The sequence below is a fragment of the Scatophagus argus genome, chromosome 19 (genome assembly GCF_020382885.2).
Source record: "Scatophagus argus isolate fScaArg1 chromosome 19, fScaArg1.pri, whole genome shotgun sequence".
Lineage (NCBI taxonomy): Eukaryota > Metazoa > Chordata > Actinopteri > Scatophagidae > Scatophagus > Scatophagus argus.
The window spans coordinates 14,270,090-14,293,683 of NC_058511.1; the positions used below are offsets into that span (position 1 = coordinate 14,270,090).

The following is a 23,594-nucleotide window of genomic DNA, read 5'->3' on the forward strand; positions in this document are numbered from 1 at the left end:
CTAATGAGAAGGCATAATTGCAACAGGGAAGGAACTCTGTATCTAAAACAGCAGCAGATGTTCGGCAACATCTCAGCAAGAAATCCAGTTCAGCAGTATTAACTTGCTAATGCTCACGGTGTGCTTACTTATCTGAGTGGATAGTCTAACTTTAGTCTAACTTTCCTGACAAGAAACTTTTAAATGCATGCATGACATCTTATAAATATTAATGTAAGTAACAGACATTAGCCAGAACCCCCCCAAACTCATTATTCCACAGAGCAACAGGCTTAGCATGTGAAGAGATATAATTCTTCTGTGACTTAAACAAATGATAATGGTCTGAATTGCAATCAAGAGATCTTTGTAGGCTAGGGGTGCACTATGTAAGCTTGATTGGACTCAAAGTCTTCCTTAGCAGTAAGATGAGAAGGCAAAAACGGCAATATGCTATTGCCCTATTAAGTCAATACAAAATGTGTTTTGTTGCTAGAGGCTGCAGCTCTGAATTATGATGTTGATTATCATCACGGCTCTGTCATTGTACCCACTTTATTCTCTCAGATACACACATTGTTTTCTTATGCAATGCAGCTTGCTGGAGTGCAGGATAAAAGGTACTGTATTAGAGAGTTAAACTTGTATTACAACTTTACAAGGACCATGGGCAATACATAAGCATTGGAGCATGCTGGACACAATCAGAATTTGTGGAGCAGTCCAGTTTTCTAATAGATTGTTTTCTATCCCTGGAGAGAGATAGAGAAAGAGAGAGAGGCAGATGAAAAGAAGGAGTGCAAGAGGAGGAATGAAAGTAAGGAAAGAGAAACGAAAATCTGATGAAATGCAGAGATTACTCGCTTGACTCCACTGCAGGCTCCAGGAGCTCATCTCAGGTGAGGTGTGCAGTGTGCTGAGAAGACTCCCACATACAACCTAACCCCACTACTAACCTTTCTACTTGGGCTGCTGTGACTTTCACAAAGTTACCCAGTAAACACACATTGTCTTCAGGGGGAGATGTGACATTTATCTCAAGCTGCACTGGTGACATGGGATGTTTTATTCTTGTTTTCCTCTCTCTCTCTGTGTGTGTGTGTGTGTGTGTGTGAGAGAGAGAGAGAGAGAGAGAGTGAGTGTACCTGCATTGTCCTTCTGTTCCGGGTCAACTTGGAAGAAATGTGCTCCATAGAGTCAAGTACCTCCCATGTGCAAAGCTTGCACGGAATGTACACAAACCAAACTCATAAACACTTTTGAGGTGTAAGACAAGCTGGGCAGCATATCTACATTCTCTCACACATACACTGGCATCCGTGCTCGACCACTAGTATGTGTCTGGTAGTGAAGGGCAGCAGAGGGCTTGGCACAGCTTAGCCGTTGGTTCTAGCCTCCAGTTGGAGGCAATAGAGGAGAAAGTAGCTCTAAACTTTTAATTAGTACTGAAGTGGAGTTTGAACTTTGTTTTATTTGATATGTATTTGCACTTTAAATACTCAGAAAGGTAAAAACAACATCACAGCCATGCTTAAAGGAGCGTGCACATTATTTCCTTACTTATTTTTGAGTATTTTCAACATTTAAAACTCAGGAGGAAAAGTTCAGCCAGAACTCTGAACTATTGTGGTATTTATGATCTCACTGTAATGTCAGCTGAAGAGAACTGAGTAGTTTGTCTCCCAGTATATGCACTCCTAAGTTAAAAAGCTGCAATTACAAGATATTGTATATTCAGGTATCCTACTTTTTATGTTACTGTATTTTTTTTATATTGGCTGTGTTAAAGACTATAGGGTATAAAACTGCTTTGCGCTATGTTGACAAACACAAATATTCAGAATAATTGGAATTTCCATGTGCAGATTGGTTGGGAGAACAAGTGCAAAAGTTGAAATATTGAATAACTAAATGCTGGCCTTATGGATCCAAGTTGCAATCGTTTGGTGTAATAACTTATTTTAATAACATTATTATTGCTGCTCTGGCAGTAAAATGCTCTGCTACACCTCCTAATACCATGGCATGTTGGTGATGCCTCTCTAATCACTAGCTCAGCTCATTACAACAACTGTGTTTCCTGTCATGGAAGTGCCCTTGCTCAGTCACTGTAAATTGTATTGTAGAAACATGCGAACAGACAGCTTAAATTAGACTATTAGTTAGGTTTAGTTTAGCGTGAAGAGTTTTAAAAGACTGCATGGGTTGTCGGGAGTTTTCCCTCTGCCCGAGTACTGTATGTCTCGGGCAGTGAGAAATAAAATTCCAGTCAGTTGAAAACTCAGACTTCGGACTGATGAAATGCCAAAGTGTACTGAGAGCCTAGAATATTTTGATGTTTTCTGTGGTCATGATGTTTTAAGGTAAGAACTCATTCTCAGTGAGTGCCTGAATCAGAACAGAAAGCTGCATTTGGTTGTACTGAGCAGTGCTTGGCTCTGAATGTCAGTACATGCGGCACGCTCTCAGTTGGTCATATGCACGACCGAATGCTCCAAAGGAATTTGGATGCTCGGTCAACCCTCTCAAGGTGAAGTACAAATGAAACATAGTTTGCGCAGATGTTCTCTGAAAGGTTGCATTCATGCTAATGCACAACCTGTGTCCAGATGATTCATTTCGCTCAATTAGCCCTGTTTTTCCACTGTGGTTTATAATGTGGGTTAGACAGAACTCTGGCTCTTGCAGTAATTTATATGAAATTGTAACTTAGCAATTTAATTAAAAGGGAAGATGGAGAAGTGTTGCACAGCCACTCAGTTTTAATCAAATCGCCTCTAAGCATACAGTGTGTTATCTACACCAGCCAGTGACTCCTCATGAACACAGCATTGTTATTAAGATTATTCTCTTATGACATTGTCCTGCCTAAAGTCGTGTGTGTGTGTGCGTGCGTCTGTGTGTGGCTGTGTGTTGGGGGGTTGGGCACATTTGCCTGTGTGTTTTAGTTCTGCATATGCATGGCTGTATGTGTGTCTCTTTGCATCAGCACTCATGTGTTTCTGCACAATGACAGTGTCATCTGTTGTGGGGTGAATGAATTACTCAACCCTGAGCTGAGTTTGACAATGACGTCCTCTGTAATGCTTAAGAAAAAACATCCAGTTCACTTTTACAATGTCATGTAGAATTCTGTAACAAAAAAAAAAAAATGAAAATGAAAATCCATATTGGTATTTAGCCTCTTTGGCACAATGACGAATTAGCCAGTTCACAAATTCAAGGCTTAAGCTTTGCCTGAATAGTGAAAAAATTAGCTTTTTTAAGCGTGCAGGCCTGTTTTCCTCAAGCATTTTATCTCTTTTCCCAAAAGCAGTTCTTATTAAAGATAAGGAGTTCTTGGATTTTTCTGTCATAAAGCTCTTCAGACCAACCAATAATAAGGAATTTTTGTAGAAAAAAAAAATGCCACAGTAAAACATTGGAATCTTAACATTAACATATTTACTCTTAAGAGATACTATGATTTATGAATAGAGGATCAATCAGAGTGATTATCAGCTTATTTATCTAAATCCATTATTAGCTTTGGAAGAATTCCTAATGGTTCATATAGCCATATTGCTTCAACAAGCAATTTGCATAATGACAGTGACAGTTGTCCAGTCAGAGGCTGTTGCTATGGAGCAGTTTGGCTAATACCTCCTGTAAATGTGAATTATGTTTGCTGGCCAATTCAGAAATTCAGCAAAAACATTCAGTTGTGACATGTAGAAAATTTCTTAACATTCATACATTCAACTAACAACCCACTGCATATCGTAAGCACAGCTGTATGTTTTGGCATATGCGTTTTCTTGGCGGTGGAGGCTGTAGTTGTCCATTATGTTATTTGGCTGTCACTGGCCAGCATCGCAATTGGTTGTCAGTGGGCCAATCAGAGCCTCCCTCCTTTTAGAGCCTTTTACTTTTTTACATCTACATAGAGCTGCAAAGTCAGGCCGACAGATTGGATTGCGAATACAATTCTGACCAAATGAACTTAACAAGTTAAGCTGCGTTCAAGGTGCTGCCAGGAACCTCTGCGTCTTTAGTTTGCATGGCATGCGTCATATGAGTGAGCGGGTGAATATATCTGGAGATATTTGGGATTTTCTGTAATGCCCAGATTACTGAAATATGACTTGTGTGATTTATGACAGCTTCTTAATCTCTGTCATCTGCATGTTGTTTTTCTTTTCAACCCTTCTCAGAAATAGGCTACATTGTTAAGAATCTTGCATTATGGTGGATGGCCACTCACTTGTGGTGTGTCATTATTCTTTAGTTTGGATTCTAAGCTGGTTAGAGCGCACCTTCTTTATGTGAAGCTGTCATCAGCTCGGCTAATATGTAGAGAACTCTACTTTGATAAGCCTTGTATATGAAATCTGTGTTTCCATTTGTGTGCTTCTGAATACTTGAATGAGTCTCTTATTTCAGTGATATTTAATGAGAAAAATAAATGCAAGCATGGTCTGAAACAGGCCTAAAAACAGCCAGGTGTGGAGTGTTGCAGTGGGAAAGATGTGTCAGAAAGCTATGACATCACACACACACACACACACATATATATATATATATATATATATATGGCTCTTTGATGATATGTCATTGAATCTCGTTACCATTGAATGCAATTACAAGTACTGCTTTTATGCATTTTAGTACCTTGAAGTTGTCATGTTACCCGACAGGGTGACAGCTGTCTGCTCAACCAGTAATACCTGCCTAATTAAGACCTGACTTTGGAGAAAACCTGGTTTCTGGTCGAGATTTTAATAAAGACGTTTGAATGCTTCTGATTCTCTTGGAACATTTTAATTGAAATTGATTTTTCTTTTTTTTCTTTTTTTGTTTTTGTGGGCGGTAGGGGGTTAAAAACGTTTTAAACTGGAATAAACTCTACGGTCCTCCTTTGAATTATTTTGGAACAGAAATCGTGTTCCAGTTATTCTTGTGAGAGTTATTGCTGTGGAGGATCTGTTGTAGGTTTGACTCATACAGTGATTGCAAAGAGAGGATGGATGTGCATGTTCTATATTTTTATTTTGATCATGTGCTAGGGTGAAATGGAGAAAAGTATACAGCAGAGAAAGTTATATTTGATAAACAATTTACACATTTGATTCCACCAGTTTTGTGTTATTTTACCCTTAAAAAAGTAAAAGCAAAAAAGAAGAAATAAATGCAGGTAATTCTCCAAAATGAAAGCACTTATACATGTTTTAACACCAGACCTATTTCAAAGACACACGCAGAATCCTGATTGCACACATGATTAAATTGTGGTTGGCTGTAATACACAAATTTCTGGAGCTTAATCTTGTTTATACTGTTGCTGTACTTGTAGAAGCCATGATTTACTGATCTGGCATAAGGAGCTGTGCATTTTAACAGCCCAGCACTAAAAAGATCATTACATTGTAGACAGAAAGATGCTTTAAATGACTACATTTTTCTTGAGGAGCTCCTGCTTTCAACAATGTAACTTGCTTATTGATGATCATCAATTCCAGTTCATCAAATGTTTTATTAATTTTAATGACATAAGCACACTAAAATGTAAGTAGCACAAACAGGTTAAGGCTCACTGCAGGGTTTCTCAGGCAACCACCAAATCTGTACAATAAATCTTTCTTTTTTGTCATGAACTGAAGTTTAAAATAGCTGCATCAGCCAGGGAGGAGATTCTTTGAGCTATAATGTTATAACTACAGCACTGAATGTAAATTTTAACCTCCTATGAACTGTAACCAGCCTGAGTTGTAAACTATAGTATATGCATACAGTACATATTTCTACTTTCTGGCTTCAGAAGACAGTCACAGGCAACTTTTGCCATTTCAGTATACATTAAAAGACGGCAGAGTTTTCTGTTTTTTTCACACTATGACCAGGAGGACGAGAGTGATGTGACAGTGCTCTTGTTTGCTATAGCCAAAGGAATATCCCTTTGTTAAAACCTGTTTGAGCAGGTATGACCACTTGTCACCTACTGTCCCCCGCCTGGATAATGAGGAAGCCTTTGCACCAGCCAGGGACCAGAAAATTTTTTACTTTTCTCTCTACACACACAAAGAACAAGAGAACATTGCATGACATCCTGTCACAGCTGCAGAAGGCCACACCGATGCTCCCGGGGCTCTGTTTGTTTATGTTCATCTTCCTCTGAGCCTGTACTTGTATTTGCTTCGCCTTTGTTCTACCAGTGCCAATTGTTTGCTTGCATGAGCATGTGTGTGTGTGTGTGTGTGTGTGTGTGTGTGTGTGTGTGTGTGTGTGCGTGCATGTGCACATACACATACACATCTGACCCATGTGGTGGTCCAGAGTGTATATGTAGAGGTTTGAGTGTGCAGTGCAGGACAGAGCAGAGGTGTGCTTTTTGCTACTGCAGATCTTTTCTTGCAGCCTATTGGAGAAGGCAACAAAGGCCCAGACAGCGTCTTTGAGGGCCACAAGTTCTTCACTCTCTCTTTCCCCTTTTCCTTTTCTCTGTCAGAGTGTCTCCCCCTGTTTTGGTCCAGGCTCTTTGACAGCAGTACTTTGAGAAGGGGAAAAATAAAGAGTCCTCATCATGGACTATTCTGTAAGGCTATATGGTGCCACCTCTCTCTTTCTGACTGAAATCAGGACAGCTAGAGACTCAAGGGGTCTCAAGGATTTCTGGTGCCGTACATGAGCTGATTTGCTGGGAGTAGGCACAAACTGTTGAGACTTCTCCAATGAATGTGGCGGTGATTGTTAGAGGTATGTTTTAGAGACTGTTAAGAGTAATTGCACCTTGAAAGAGAGCCAGACTAGACTGTCATGAGATCTGTAGGTTTTTATCTACGTGTAGCATCATTTGTGCTCAAGATGGCATCTAGATGAGTGACCTGATAGCGTTCATGACATTTTGCACCTGTTAAAGCCTGGCATTTAGCCATGATGGCTTTTGAAATGAACTGACCTCAGCTGAAGATGGCTGCGTTAAAGATGAAACTTTCCTTTTGAAAAGATTCCTGGGTTCCTTTTGTGCAGACTAATAGTTGATAATTCATATGAGTGTGATTTTACAATGTACTGTGTCCTCCTTTGGAATTGGAATATTGGGTGAACACTAAAATATACTATAGTTTTAGTATAATATATATATATATATATGTAACGTATAGTTTGTTTCAGGATTGACAGAAAAAAAAAAAACTTACAGCAAAATTTGGTCTTGGTGATTTAAAAACTTTTTTTTTTTAAGTTATTTAGAGATTACATAAATTTCATTTATTTATTCAAGCACAAGCATTACTCATTAATATTCCCCAAATTATCTGAAATGTGTGATAATTTAACATTTAATATTATTTACAAAAGAAAACATTTTTTGAGTGCAAAACCTAATTTAAAATGAGGACATTTTGATAAAATTGACAAGCAGTGTGAATGATTGACTTTAGGCAGGCCTAATGAGCAAAAGAGGAGATATAATGGAGTGGACATGAGCTTTTTATCTTTTTTGGCAAGAAAAAAAATAATTAAACCTTTAAGATACTGAATGTAAAGTATTAATGAAATAAAATATGAAGATTAACATACACATTCTAATCTGCGTTAGATGAAGTGAAGTATACGAGGATTGAAACATACGAATTAAATTTAATGAAATTCAGTTTTTGATTTGTTTTTCGCAAAGTTCCCTTCCTTTTTCTCTTGGATAATGCAAACTTTGGAGCTTAACAAAATGTATACTAATGATGTTCAAAAATAAAGGATAAATTCTTGAATTTTCCCTTTGGGGATCAATAAAGGATTATCTTATCTTAAATGAATCCCACAGAATCATGTAAAATGATAATGAAGGTTAATATTTTATTTTTCACATTTTGCAATTACATATGTACTATATGTAATGATGCATACAAATATTTTTTCCTTCTTATTCTGTTTAATTTATGTATAGTGGAGTGGATTCAGCTTATTTCTCATTTTGCAGATTTTGCTGATTCTCAATTTGGTTGGGATCTGGGCAGTCTGCAGGCTGTTGTTATGGTCTTTGAGACATTCTTGAGCTGTTTTCAAAAGGTGACGGGCTACATTGTCCAGCTGGGGGGAGGCTGCTACTGAGAGGAAGAGCCTTTGCCATGGAGGGGGTGTATTTGCTCAGTGTTAAGTTGGGTGGTGTTGGTCAAAGGACATTCACATGATTGCCGGAACCCCATAGAACATTGCATTGTAAACAGATAATTTGTATTATTCACTTTACCTGTCAGCGTTGTTAATGCTGTTGCTGATCAGTGTGCACATCGCAGTCAGTCAATGCATTCTTCTTCAAGTATTTTGTGCAAATGGTTCCTTGGCATTAGAGTTGAAATTGATTCTTTTTTGGCCGTTAATACTTTGGACCCAAGGTTGCAGAATAGAGCGATTACATGATCCAACACAACTTGTGCTGGTAGTGAACTTTTGACCATCTCTCTGCTTGTGAATACAGCATGTGGGTGTATTTAATGTGTGAAGTCGGAAACAGCAAAACCATTTAAAGTGTTTGCCTTATCAAAGTCAGCAGGGGAAAAGCAGCTTTCTCCAAATATCCATCTGCCTGCTGCTCAGATCCACAATGTTTTGGAAACTGTGACAAAAACAAGTGAACGCATAATTAATATCAGATCATTTTTTCATCTTAAATCTGCTTTATGATCAGTGTCCCACTTCAAATGGGAATATCCCTCATAAATCCTCCTGAAATTAGCATAGTGTTTTACTGAGGGGATTCAGGCCCACTCTTCTCTGCAGGAGAACAACACTTTTGGGAGGAGCCCAACACTATGAAACCCTTTTGCTTGGAAAGCATTATTTTGTGTGAATTTGCTACAAGTCGTGCCCTTGGTCTGGTCTTCTTCTTTTAATATCCCAACTTGTCAAAGGCTTTTTTATGAGGAAGCCTATTTTGGTCATATTTCCTCAATCCAATCTGCTTCAGTCCTGCAACAGTCCTGCTTCTGCCACTTTCAGATAAGCTTTAAACAGATTCCTTTTATTATATTTAAATTGCAAATTTTTACTTTAATTTCACTAATCATAGTGATAATCTTGCAAATGGTACATTTGCATGAGAATTTTTGAAAGTAAATGTCAATTTAACTTACTGATTAAGGAAATTATTGAGGCTTTTTTAAAGTTTAACATTTAATGATCATTTGATCTTTGATGTAATTTTATATATAATCATTGATAGTTTGTAGATTTTTATAATTTTAACACATTTCTGTTAGTAAAATTGTAAATAGAGTAGGGTATGGCAAATTCATTTCATATTCATATTTTTTTAAAATTTGACGTTGAGTTGGGATTGGGTTATCAAAGAATTACAAGTAGATATAGTCTGAAGTAGATACAGACACAACATGTATTATTGATAAAAGCAGAAAAGCATTCAATCTAGATTGATTAAATTTTATTAATTTAAATATTTTTTATATTTTTTTTCCTCCACATAGAATATAAGTACATATTAAAAAGTCATTTCATATCATTTTTGTATATTGTCTAAAAAAAATATCACTGCTTGAATTTAAAAAAAAACAAAAAACAAAAAAAAAACCTGTGCTCTTCTCTAAGCTTAATAAAATCCCATCATGGCAGATTTTAACAGAATCATTGATCAGCTGGCATGTTTTTTGGGGGGTAATTAAGCTGCAAGTCTTTAGGTTTAGGATTTAGATGTGGATGATTACATGCTAGCAAGATTTATTAGAAAAGATAAAAAGGAAGACAGAAGTGATAAGATGAACAATTCTTATCAAAACTACTGAAAACATTTTTGCTAAACTTACTTTATATATGGCATTTGTCAGGCTGTCATATCTTACTTATTTTGAGTAACAGTCTTCATTATATTCTGTTGTACTTGCTCAAGAAGATTTTTAAAATTTTTTAAAAATGTGTATTTTATGTATTTTTTATGTTATTATTTGTTTTATTTAACTGCTTTACTATTCCTCCTCATCAGTATGTTGCATGCTGCAGCATCAAAAATAATATATAATTTAAGAGTTATAATTTAAGAGCTAAATATCAGAAAAACTCAATCCAGTGTATTGCTAGATTTAGATCTATTGTTATGATTTTAATTATTATATTTTACAAACTTAGACATTTTGTCAGCAGAGAATAAAATTCTTCTCTCAGTTCATCTTCACAGAAAATTTCATATGATAGCTGCCCTGCTTTGTACCGACTCATTTTGCTGTAATAATGACTGTAGTATTTCGACAGATTATTTTCCCTTGACTTTACAGCTTATTGCACACAGCAGCTCAGACAAGTTAACGAGTTATTCCAAAAAATAAATAAACAAATATAAAAAAAATACAGAAAATCTTCTAAGCTGATGAAGGTGTGTCTCAAAGCTTTGATTTTGGTGCAAAGACAAAATGGTGGGTCCACAAGGGCAATTGTGAAATGCATATAGAACCCTAAAATGGCTCCAAGTTAAAAAGCCAATGGTGTGCTACATCGCCCTTTTACAGCAGCCTATCACAACTTACTACACCTTATAGTAACGAGGCATGGTAAGCTCTGATAGGTTACTGGAAATCGCTCCAGAGGACCCCATTGGCCGCAGTGCTTCTCGATTTTTGACAGTAGAGTTACTAGGCTGAACAGCCTGGCACTGCTTTTATGCCCCCTGCGCAGTTAGTGTGTCAGCCAATCACGAAGAGCCAGCTCGGGGTCTTGTTATTATTGTGAACAGCTCAGAGGCAGGAAACTACGCTAACACATTTGATTACTGTTGGTACTCCACGATATACTCCCATGCTATACCGCTATGAGAATTTCTGTATCCTCCCCACAAAACAAGCCTCACCACTGTTTTATCCATCTGGACTCTGCACAAGAGATTTTCCCTTTGAGAGTATTGAGACGTTTGGTGTTTGAAAGCTGCCTGGTCCCTCTGAACATGGCTGTGCTTCACCACACTCCATGCCAAACCCAAGAATGGGAATGCCATGTCCAGTTTCATGGTCCCTGGTGGTGATTGGGTGTTCTCGGGCACTCACCAATCTATCCCCAAGAAGCCATAATTAGCTTTTCCATCAGGCATTTAGGTGTGTCTCCACGGCTCTGAGGGAGGTTGCCATTGTTCTGCTGACAAGTGGAGTTCTTCGTCTACCCCTCTCACTTTCTTTATTCTTTAGGCAAATGGATGGTATGCAGTGTGGCTGATTGGAGGTGAGAGCCATATCGGTCGCTGGAGATTCACTAATGCAAACTCAAAACTACTGTGTATTCACTATTCACAGTCCATGCCCACACAGTAATCAGATAGCTGGCCAGCTGACAAGCAGCAGTGGAGTGGAATGTGAGAGTGGAGAGAGATGGATGAAAGACAAGGCAAACGCCAGCCTTTGTGTTTGCATGTGCATATGTATGGCTCCCTCTAACTGTGCAGCTGTGGATCTAGCCATTGTACAACAGACATATTGTCAAAAATTGGATCTATTATTTTTTCACCCAATTGGTATTCAGCACGTTTAGTAACCAGGTCATTTTCTTTCTGGCCATTAATTCCTTGATGCGATAACTGTGAAGAATGCGCTACTCACAAAAAAAGGCTTTTACCAAAGCGTGCATCTGAATTGCACCTTTTTTGTCATGTGTCTTTATACTGTATAATTTCATCTACCAAATTAATTCAGAGCTGAGCTTCCAGTGTCAGTCAGGAGAATGGGAAGAGCTAAATGAGTGGATATTCTAGCCAAATAGAGGGGCGAGTGTCATTCTAGGTTAATTAAATCTCTGCTTTGAGTCTGGCGTGAACACAGACCTCTTTCAGGATGACAAAGACAAACTCCTTCATTTCGGCTTGGGTGTCGCCAGTACAGTCACAGGTCTGATCAGTTTTCCACATTTAATGCCTAGACAGCTATGTTAAGCATACATTCATCCATGCACATGCAGACATCTTGCTTGGTACACATGACATTATTGACCACAAACGGCTCTGCATTGCCATCGCTCAGATTTATGAAGATTGTGTCCAGATAAGTTTCAAGAGAAGAGAAGTAAACTTTTAAGCTTTCTTCAAGGGAGGATTTGCCACCTTTCTTTATCTAAATCATCGAGTATCTAATTTTTACCTTTCTCCACCAGGGAATATGTGCTTTTACACAACACAGATTGCCAAATAGATGTTTACTGTGCATCACAGCTTGTAGTCACTGTGAAATGAATAAGATGACAGTATGGAAGCTGGCTTCTTCTATAATCAGAACATTCCACATTATCCTCTCTGTAGTTTACTATTTGAATCTCTTTTAGTGGCGTTCCCAATAGGGGTTTAACAGAGCTTCAATGTTGGTTATCCCGCCTAAGGCTGTAGAACAACTTGCTAGTCTCCTGCTGATTTTCACTCTCAGCATCCCCTCATGGTGCCTCATTAAGGCGCAGAGAAACAAGTGCCTCCGACCCAATGCTATAGTAAGGCCAGGCTTAACATGGAGCCGCTACACCGCATTATACAACTCATTGTGTACTGTGGCCTTCAACAGCGCATTGGATTGCTCCAAGCATGTTTCCACGTCTTGTGTTTTGTCCCTGCATTTTTAGATTTTTTTATTTATTTTTTTGTTTTGTTTTTTTTTTTCTTATGGGCGGGGGCCAGACAGGGAGAGAGAGAGCGAGACAGACAGAGAAGTGGATGTTGGGATTTGGGGATAAGCAATTGTTTTCTCATTGAGCGACATTTGAAGGTCAACTCTTCACCGAGCAGGGCACTTGTAAGAAGCCAAAGAATTTTATTTCAGTATGAATAATGCATTGACGGTGTCTCTATTTTCAGCCCACACCTCTATTAGATGCTTCTTAATCTCATTCAGCTTCCCTCCATTGAAGTTCTAGTGCTGCAGTGTAAATTTGCAGAGGTCAAATACAGTTATACAAGTGTCTTTTCTCTTGACAATGATAGTTTTTGATCTCATTTTCTAGTTCTGTGTTATCCACTAGCATGCTTTGGGTATTGGATATTCCTCAGTAAGGTATAGAATATGAGAGCTAATTATTCATTTTTTACATGTGCCCTTTTTGCTACATATTTATATCATTTTGCCTTTGCCATTTTGTCACTTCTTCTCTGTCATATAATGGACATTGTTCCTTAAGATTGACCGCCAATATTGTGTTCAACAATCTGCACTTGTGCACATTTTGTTCTGTTTCTTGCTGTCATGCTATTGTTACTAATGTATGTATGGAAGTGAGCAAATTCTAAACCCACATGTGGCATTGTCTGTTTCTTTTTCTTGTTCTACAGAGATGTTGAAGGAGCTGAACCAACAGCGCAGAGCGAAAGAGTTTACAGACCTGAAAATTATTGTTGAAGGCAAAGAGTTTGAAGTCCACCAAAATGTTCTAGCTTCCTGCAGCTTGTATTTCAAGGACCTGGTGAAAAGGTTTGCCTTCGCTTCCCCTCCCACCAGCTGTTGATCCAATCTGTTCTTTTCATAGGGCGCATTTGTGTCGCTTTTTTTTCCCTTCCCCTCTCTCTCTTGCAGGTGTGTGAAGACTTTGGTTCCTAACACAGGGCCAGCAGCCATTCCTTCCTCTTCCCACTCAAATGAATGTATCTGAAACTGGAGAAAAAAGGTCAACCCTCGTCATTACCTTTCCTCCCCATGTAGGGCAATTTAACCACATTTCCATTTTAATGAGCAGTGAAAATGTTCCATGACTGGGGATGTTCTAAAACTCACCAACGGGCCAAAACAAAAGAATCATACATTCTACACTTTGGGTGGTAATTCACCAAAGCCACACTGTCTTCTGTTGGCAGAGGGATTTTTTGTCTCCCAAGCTACTATATTTTTCTGTTGCTAATTCTTGAGTTTTTGGTGCAAAACAGCCTTTTCATATGCTAATAAATCATGGTTAGTGTAATAAAAAAGACGTTTCAGAGTCATAAACAAAGGACAAAACAAAAGCACATGTAAGACAGCTCACTAAACCACCACTTTCACAGGTTAACACCACCCTTCACTAATGTATTCATTTGATGTGGATCTAAGTATTCCTCTAGTATTCTGCCCTTCATATGCCATATTTTTTTTTTTTTTTTGCCTTCACGGGCTGTTTTTCTTCCGTGGTTTGCCTTTCTGCATACAAGTGTGTGTGTATGTGTGTGTGTGTCAGCTACAGACCTTTTTAGTGTCCCTAGATGTGTGTGCATGAGTATGACTGTGTAGAGTCTGATAGCATAAGTATGTCTTTTTTTATATGCCTTGTTTTACGGGGAGGGAATATCATAATTCCCTAATGTCCTCATCCTTACTTCAAATCCTTGCAGGTGTTTTCGGCTTGATTGAGAGTCCCCTGGACCCAGAGTTGTTTTGCTGCCTTGGTGTTGTGTGTGTGTGTGTGTGTGTGTGTGGGAGTGTGTGTTTGTACTTGCTTGCATGGCTAGGGATGAAGTACTGAACAAGACAAAGACAAACAGAAAGACACACACATGAAGTTGCTAGCTGTAATGCCTTAGGGAAGTTTGCCACTTTGCCTCGCAGCCATGCTGCCTCCACTGCGAGCTCATCAGAGAGCGCGGAGCTGCTTATCGGCTACCCCGGCCTTCTCACTCGCCACTGATACACTTGTTCATCCTGAATGGGAATGGAGTGAGGAAGACTAGAGAGAGAACAGAGGGAGAAAAGCCACAGAGTCTACATCTGTTCTCGGACCGCTCATCTCCATGACAGCTATGCTCGTACACACCCCATGAATAAAAAAGAGACACTCAGTCTCCCTTTGACCTTGACAGTAGCAGAGAAGCTTCCTGAGAGAGATTGAAGTGACTTTGGAGAGAACCGAAGCCCCCATGCTGGTCAACCTGTCTATCAGATTCTCGTCTGTGCCTCTTATCCAGGACAAAGCCAGATCATTTATGCGTAAAGACAGTGCCCCTGAAATACACCAGGACTCCCAGAGGAGCAGGCTGAGTTTCTGAGCTCATCCTCATGCCTGCTGCTGCCTACATTGTCTGATTCTTCTTGTTTAATTTGACAGTTTAATGGAGCAAGTTCTAATTAATTGGTCAATTAATTGTAAAACTACTTTGATTTATTGTCATAACACTGTCATTCTTCATGAAATTCTGTGTTAAATAGAAATCTTCTCATTTGACTTCACACTAGAGAAAATCTAATGAATTTGTTTTACTAATTATTCATTTTGTAAGACCTCTTTGGTTCTATGTAATGAAGTCATGATCATCAGCTTTATGCTAACATGACACCGTCAACAGTGGCTGTCGATTTTATAAGGCATGTGGCACCCTGACTTTATGGAAATGAGAACAAGTGAGCAGCAATGAAAAACTGACAAGAGAAGGACAGAAAGAGGAACAAAAACAAATTACTAAAAGTGAAATCAGACAGAGGGAGAGAAGGGAGGGAGAAGGAGGCCATTTTGGTCATAGCTGAGGGGTGTTTGCAGCCAGGCAGAGTGTCGCAAGCGCAGTCAGAGAGGAGAAAAGAGAGCCAAAGGCCTGTCTGTCATTGAGTTACAGCCCCCCTCGTGCAGCTCAGGTCACTCTTTCAATGCAACTGGAATTATGCTGAGGCTACGTGTGGCTCGATACCGTCCACATCTTTATGAGGTCAAATAAGAGAGAGGAAGAGAGAAAGAAACTTCATCTCCTTATATGCTTGGTATCCTGCCAATCCTCTATTCTTGCCCATCTCATTCAGGCAGCATTCACTGATGTTCAGACCCCTGTCAGCTCACTGTGAGCCACCACCTTCTGTGTGCGTGTGTGTGTGCGCAAATGTACTTGACGTGAAGCATGCGCACATATTTTCCTGCTTGAATGCTGTGGAGTGTGTGTGTGTGTGTGTGTAGGTAGAATGCAAGGACATAATTCTTGTGTGTTATCCAGGCAAACTGCCATTTAGTCTGCGAGAAAGTGAGATGTAATATTGGAGGGTGAGCGAGTGCACATCACACTTATTTTCCCTGGCCCGCCCACACACACCCCAACCCAATGACTCACTGAAGAAATTGAAGGCTTAATTGGCAAAGAGCACAGAATGGTGTTATTCTAAAAAATTGTCAGAAAAAATGTGATAAATTTTCTTTTTGAAAGATACATCTCGGTCACAGTAGGTTTGAGTTTTCAAAGAAATTTTAGAATGGTGCTTCTCTCAAATTTCAGACCTCTTCAAATTCTCCGTTTCGACTAAATCCTAAAATGTATGATAACCCTCCCACCCCCGCGCCACCATCCTTTCCACTGTTCTCATGTGTTCAGACATCCCCTAGAGTATTTGTTCATTGAACCTGCCATCTTACCCTATGATACCTGAAGAATGTAACGCTCCTCCAAATGTACCCACACGTCTGCCCTCGCCCCCACCCAAAAACCTATTACCCTTCCCTTTAAAGGGTTGGTGCACAGTGCAGGGAGACAGATCATCTCCGGTAATTCCATTTTACCCCTCAGGATTTTCCAATAAGTGTGCTCTGCAGGCATTTAATTTATGGTCCCTGCAACTCCGCACCACAGTAATGTAAAAAAGCTCCAGAATCTTTGAGCAGTCCTGACACATGCTTTCATGCCATTTGTTTCTCTCTCTCCACCTCCTCCTCTCTCTGTCGACCCATGAGTTTTCTATGCTTGTGAGTCAGAGAGTGTTGTGACTATGAGGTGTGTTAAAGCCCTTTACGGTATCAGCCCTGTGTGAACACTGCAGCTGAGCCCAGAGTGCACCGTTCAGGTCTCTGCTGCTCTGTTCAGCCTGAGAGGAACACAGGACACTGTAGCGCTCTGTCTAAATTTCAGTTAGCAACATTGTTCTGACAGTGTTTAAAGGTTCAGTTCACCCAAATGGCGTATCGTATTATCTCACTAAGTGACACCTAACAGTGCTGATTTTTTTTCTCTTTTTTAATCCAAGTTTGGAGATATTTGTGTCTGTATCCATATCTTTTGGAGGTGAATCCACTTTTGTTTGTACAGTACTGCTCACAGCAATGACAACATTAATGGTTCATTCCAAGAACAATGGGAATTAGAACATTTTCATACTATTATCCCTAATCTATGTTTCTTATTTTATTAAGCTTACCCATACAAATTTGGCCATCAACAGCTAAATTTCTATCCAATGAAGACCACCTGCTCATGAGTACATTTGGAAACATATGTTGCTGTGGAATTAGTTTTATGGAAAGCTGTGAGCAACACAAATGAAACTGCATTGACCTCCATTGTATTTGGGTGCAGGCAGAAATCTCACAGATGGATTTTTCCAAATCAAATAAATAAAAACTTTCTGTACAGATAGATACCACTAAAGGTTGGTAAGGAAATTACTTTATTTGTATTTCAATGAACTCTAGTGAAGCTTCTAGCCTTGAGATGGCATTGCAAAAGTGTTTAAGCAGTGGTGATTGTACATTAACTGTCAACTTCTACCTCACTGGCACTTGCAGATGTTTATGTCTTCAGTTTCTACCACCACAGCTAGAAAATCAACTTCTATTTTTAATTCAAATTTCTGTATCAAGAGTTCTGTCAATCCAGTGTCCATGCTCAGTTTTTTCTGTCATGCCGATGGCCCTGTGTTCACACTTGGATGGAGGTTTGGGCTTTTAAACTCTCCATCTGTCACCCTGTCCTCTTTGTCCTTCAGAGCGGCTGACTCAAACTGGACTTGGTCCTTTCAGACAGCCTCAAAGTCGCCCCTATTTTACCTGATGTTGTGGACAGAATACCGTGGCCTCAATACCACAAAAAGCAAACACAAGCAAAACACGAATGCCAACTCTGATAAAGTTACCACATTATGTTTATTTATTTTTATAATTTATTCCTGATTTATGTTGTGACAGAACATGTATGTGAAAGCCATTTTTAGCCTTGACAGAATAGGCTTCGCTTCTGAATAAGTTTCTATCTTTACATACCTTGGTAGCGTATGTACTTTCACAGAATAGATGGTCTAAGAGCTAAATGTATTCCCTGTAAAACGGTGTTGTTGTTTTTTTTTTAGTTTGAAGGATTTATTAGGAAGTGTGTGTGAGCATGCACATATGTGTGTGAGAAATTGCATTGTGTGTGTGTGTGTGTGTGTTGCAGCTCCATTTTTTCCTCTCAGCCTCTGCTCACCACCACCACCATTTTGACAGTCTCTGCTGATTTTAAGACTTCCTCTTGAATAAGTGGTGCATTTTTCACAAACAAATTTCTTTGCCTGAGTGTGCCCATCTTTTTTCTCCCTCCTTGCCCTATCTCTCCGCCTCTGTCTCTCCTGTCCTCCCTGCCTCCCTCTGTCACTATTTAAATTCAAGTCTGCAATCAGACACAGCATAAATATCCACCTCTTTTAGAAGCTCCGGAAAAGTCATTTCCATAACATAAGTGCTCAGACAAAACAAACTGCCACTCGAGCTGGTTCCTATTGCACTAATTGAGCAGGTTGATGAGCATGCTCTTCTTTTATTTTTAGCCCCCCCACTCCCTTTTCTTCCCCACCTCTCTCCATCACTTTAACCCTGAACGACACTCCCCATCCTTCTTTTCTGTCTTACTACCTGCCCCTACTGCAGGGCTTTGTGCGGAAAAAGGGCAATAACACTATGTGGCTTTTTGCTTTGCAGGAGGAAAAAGAGTAACTGCCTTGGTTTTTCCAGCCAATGTCCATCCAGAGACAAATGCCATTGTCTTTTATTTTTGGATGTCCTTCTCCCCTTTCACCTCCTGAGTGCGCTTTAAATGACGACTAATGTCTCAGTTCATACACTACAGGCTACTGATGATTATTGCAGCGGGGACAAAGGCTTTGTTTAGGTGTGATGGTGGATTTTTTTCGGGGGTGGGCAGGGATATCTCTTATTTAAAAGACCAAGGCACAGTCATGGAACAACCCAACCCCTCCCTCAGAAGGATGGCTGCTGGCTCCCTGTGGAAGAACCGTCTCTCGCCCTGCCTCCCTTCCTTTTGCTTCCTCCTCATCCACTCCCCCACCCCCACTCCCAGCCTTTCTTCTCTCGTCTTCACTCTAACCATTTCGTCCACCTGTCTCATCTTGTTTGTTTTGCTGTCTGTGTCTCACTAAATGCTGACTGTTTCATGATTTCTAATCCAACAAACTGGTTCCAACAGAAAAGGAAAAGAGACACACGCAAACACACACACAGACAAACAGACAGCACGTTATCATTGTGCTACCATGAGTGACAGAAGCAAACAGCTTCCATCCATCTCAATGTAGGCCGCTTTTCATATTGTTGATGTCCATAGCCACAGGAAGAGAGACGTAGTAGCAGAGCTATGCGTTCTGCGGGGCTTTGATTCCATTTATTTTGCCCTTGAGTGGATTATTGTTTCACATGGGACATTAAACGCGGGTGGTGAGGTGTTATTTAACTCTCTCATACTTTCCCGGGGGGATCCTGCATTTGAACTAATCTCTGCCATTTGATCCCAGTGAAGTCACAACGTGGCCCAGTTCTGAAAGCAGCCCTGCACTCCCTGCACATCTCAGGCTCTGCATTACGAAGGGATATCATATTCTGTTTAATTTGCACTCCCTGGCACTTCTTACACCATGCCAGTAGAAGTGGATAGTCTGCTTTAATATCCAGCACACACTTGGCAGCAGTATAGAGTCACGAACAGCAAGAATTCTGCGGTACAACACGCTTTAACCAGGATAATTTACATATGTCATATGTCAGTGTATGAACTGTGCTGTCACTTTCTTTTTCTCAGTTTTCTGTCTGATGGTTCATATCCCTGCCATGTATGCATGTCTGAAAACTATGCATACATGAAAACATACATGTGATAAGCATGCCTGTTGAAACAATGCAATAACTTTTGTTTGCCTAATCTTTGTTCAAAGAAGACATTTTGTTTCAGATGCAGCAATATAGTTGCAAATCTAGCCTCATAAAAAAGTAGAAACTACCCAAAGTTCTGTTTCTGTCCCTTTTTCAGTTTATGTTGTTATCTTATTGTGTAATGATTCTCTTATTTTCTCCCCACTCTCGTACTGGCCCAGGTGTGTTATGGGTGTCGTGTGTAGCATACACATATCTGTGTCCCTATCCTTTTTTGTTTTTGTTTCCTGACTTCTCCTCTCAGAACATCCCTAACTCGCCTCTCTCTGCCGTGATTGGTTGATCAGGTCATCAGGGGAGACGAGGAGCGGGGAGATGCTGGAGCTGAACATGAGCAACATCAGTGCTGACGTGCTAGAGCTGCTGCTCGAGTTCGTCTACACGGGATCGCTGGTCATCGACTCGGCCAATGCCAAGACGCTCCTGGAGGCCGCCAACAAGTTCCGATTCAACACCTTCTGTAAAGTCTGTGTCTCCTTCCTAGGTAGGAGCAGCTGAGAACAGGAGTGAGGCTAAGTGTGTGTGCGTGTGTGTGCACGCAAGTACTATATGCTTAGATCAGCAAGTGTTTGTGCTTATTACATCAGATATTCCTATGCAGCCTTTCCTGCTGCATGCAGTGTATACACTGCATACACTGTATACACTGATACAGCCTTGTGTATTTTCACATGTAGTCATGCTTCATCGCTATGCACATCCTTACTGGATGTTCCTACAGAACCTGAATTTCCTCTCTGACTGTGGCGCATCATGCTCCTTTTTGTCATGTTTCCAAAGCTAGCAGCCGTGTAAGAATTCTGGCTGCTAACCCTCTCAGTTGGGCACAGTGCCTCTGATCTCATCCCAGTGGGCAGGACCAAGCACGGGGGCACATTTATAGAAAGGTCAGGGAACAATTGTCACTTAAATGTCAAATCTTCTGGCCTGGACCATGATGGAATCAAAAAATAGCCAAACAGATTGATACCCTGACAAGGTATGGAAAGTGGAGCAAAGGAGGGGAGGGGCTCAGGGGATCACATGAAAAGCAAATGGCATGTTCCAGATATTAGTGTGTAACCAACCAAAAAAGGCAACCAAAAAGCTGCAAATGTCAGATTATGCATTCCATTTAATAAATTGTTTAGAGTACCTGTAACACAAGGGAAGTGCATGTTAGCCAAAAAGGTCAGCAGCAGGATAGGAGTGAAAAAAAAAGTAAAAGAGAATCAGCGGCTCACGTTATTGATTTGTTTTTCTCGATTTGGGCAAAAGAACGGGGAAAACAGGGAAGCCATTTGTAGACTTCATTGCCAGCGAGACGTCAATCCATTTCTCCTCGACAAGATTCATGACATTTCGGCACATATGAAGGGGAGAAATGCAGGCGCGAGCATATGTCCTTGAGCAAAGAGAAATTGATACTGTGTCAGATATTATTGAAGTTTATAACAAATACAACTGGGGAGAAACAGCAAACATCTCCTTAACCTACTTAAATCTCTTTGAGTTTTATTCACAGAACTTCAGGTTCAAGCAAATAAATACCAGTCACCTCTTGCGTGTCTGCTACTGCTGTGAGAAATCATGTTTTTTTTATTAACAGAAGATTTAAAGTGGATTAGCAGCGTGATTCCAGTCATTAAGATTTTGACCACAGCTTTCAGATATTTTCACATTGTCTCAGAAGAAACTGATGAAAGTAGAAGTAGTTAAAAGTAAAGAGTACGCAACAAAATGCTGGGAGGATGCGAACATGCACGCACATGCACAGTGAAATAACCCTTCATCTGCTCAAATGGCATAACAGAGGGACAATTTCTGACTGCCTTTTGTTTATTTCTGGACCCCCGCTTTGGTGCAGCATGTAGCCCACTTTTGTTTGGTCTTTGGTTTGGCTTTTGTTTAGTTGTGATTGAGCAGATGTTATGTGACCTTTTTCATGGGCTGATATTTGTTTAGGAAAGACTCTCAGGCTCTGTCTTTAGTGATAAAAGGCCTGGCGTTGTTTCTCTTTGATGGCCATTGTTTAATCAGACCTCTTGCAGTGGCCGCTGACCCATTTGATTCATGCCCGTGTGTGTGCACTACACCACCAACACATTTCCCTGTCTCGTGATAAATGGTGCTGTGTGTTCCAAAACTGGAATTACAGACACACCACCTTAAAAGCTGCACCCTTACAAGAGATCACAGACAGTAGCATAAGCCCTCTCCCCGCTGGCCTGGCTATCAGGGTAGTTTTATATATTCTCAGCTGTGTGTGTGTGTGTGTGTGCGTAGTAGTAGTAGCAGACTCTGAGATCTGACAGGACTTCTTTAAAGTGGCCTAGCTAATCCCAAATCCCGCTCCCTGCCATCCACCACCTCCTGCCTGGGCTGTGAGCGATCGATTCCTCTTGTTTTTTGTCCTCGGAGCTGTTTTGAGTTATTATACTTGTTCTCCCTTAGTCTCAGGCAGATCGAGGCTATGGGCCTGTGCAACCTGCAGCTGCTTTTTCTATCTCTGTACATTTCTTCGTCTGTCTTCTTTTTATGGATGTCTGAATGATGCTTTTTTTTTCCCTGTCTTAATCAATCTGCCCTTGTCTTTGTTTGTTTCTTGTTTTGCTTTCTTTGTCCCCTCAATATTTCTTTTGTTTTTTGTCTGTCTCCACATCTCTCCGACTTTGTTTGTTGACTCCAGAGAAACAGTTGACTGCAGCTAACTGTCTGGGAGTACTGGCTATGGCTGAAGCCATGAGTTGCACGGAGCTCCATAACATGGCCAAAGCTTTTGCACTGCAGAACTTCCCAGAGGTGGGTAGAGATTTATCTTTCCCAGCAGTCATATCCATGGACCAAAGTTGAGCACTCAGCGAGTATAAAAGCAAAGAAAACTATTTGCAAACAGCAATAAAATCTAATTGAAACCTGATAGTGATAGTAAAGTTGATAGTGATCAGTATGTGAGTATTTTAATTTTTAGATGCCACACTACATAGACTGAATTGAAAATTATACATTTTTTTAAAGTTTTAACTAGCCCATATCTTACAGACTTGTTTGTCTAGTGCCAACATTAAAAAAACTTCATCTCTTCAAACATCAAACTCTTTGGCTTTTCCCACAAAGGATGAATTTCAGTGTAGAAACACGTTGCCCTGCACTGTGTGCCTGTTAGCAGCTGTTAGATAATTTAATGAAATGCAAACATTGTTTTAGTGATGAGCACAAAAGAACATGGAAAAGAATTCGGAATCTCAACATTCTTGCTGAAGCTGAGACTGAATAATACAAAGGATAGAAAATTGCTTGAAAATTGTTGAAATGTTGTTTTTTTGACCTCACCTTTATAAGTGATGCTGCAGAAGATCTTTTTCATTAGCCATCAAAATGGAAGAAATAATTAAATTTTGTAGTTAACCTTCCACTGGATACAGCTATTCAGCAACAGCCACACAAAGCTTTCAATTTATACTTCTGCATTGTGCTTATTTGCTTTTCTTACTGAGAGTTATTGTAGATGAGCGGACCAATACCATTTACGTCTCTTTCCGTGACGTGAAGTAACCATATGCGCACACATACATATATATGCATACTGTATATACATACACACACACATTTATTAACACATATACATACACAGTCAAATGAATACTGAGAGGTCAACAACAAAAATCAATCCCTATTTACTTTACTAACTCGGCTGATTTGGCTGAATCAACCGTCTACAGATTTAATTTGCCAGTGTGAGTTTTTTGCTCTATAAAGAGCAGAATGAACGTCGCATCCATGGC

At 39.9% G+C, this 23,594-nt stretch overlaps 1 protein-coding gene across 6 annotated transcripts in view; it reads left to right on the plus strand.

The window, feature by feature from the left end:
• LOC124050385 (kelch-like protein 29) overlaps positions 1-23,594 on the plus strand; it is a 191,324-nt gene that overhangs the window by 109,598 nt on the left and 58,132 nt on the right. For all 6 annotated transcript variants that reach the window (XM_046372859.1, XM_046372860.1, XM_046372856.1 and 3 more), the window contains 3 exons: positions 13,253-13,391; positions 20,118-20,314; positions 22,499-22,611. In XM_046372859.1, coding sequence (XP_046228815.1) covers positions 13,253-13,391; positions 20,118-20,314; positions 22,499-22,611 — 449 coding nt within the window. The remainder of the gene's footprint in view (positions 1-13,252; positions 13,392-20,117; positions 20,315-22,498; positions 22,612-23,594) is intronic.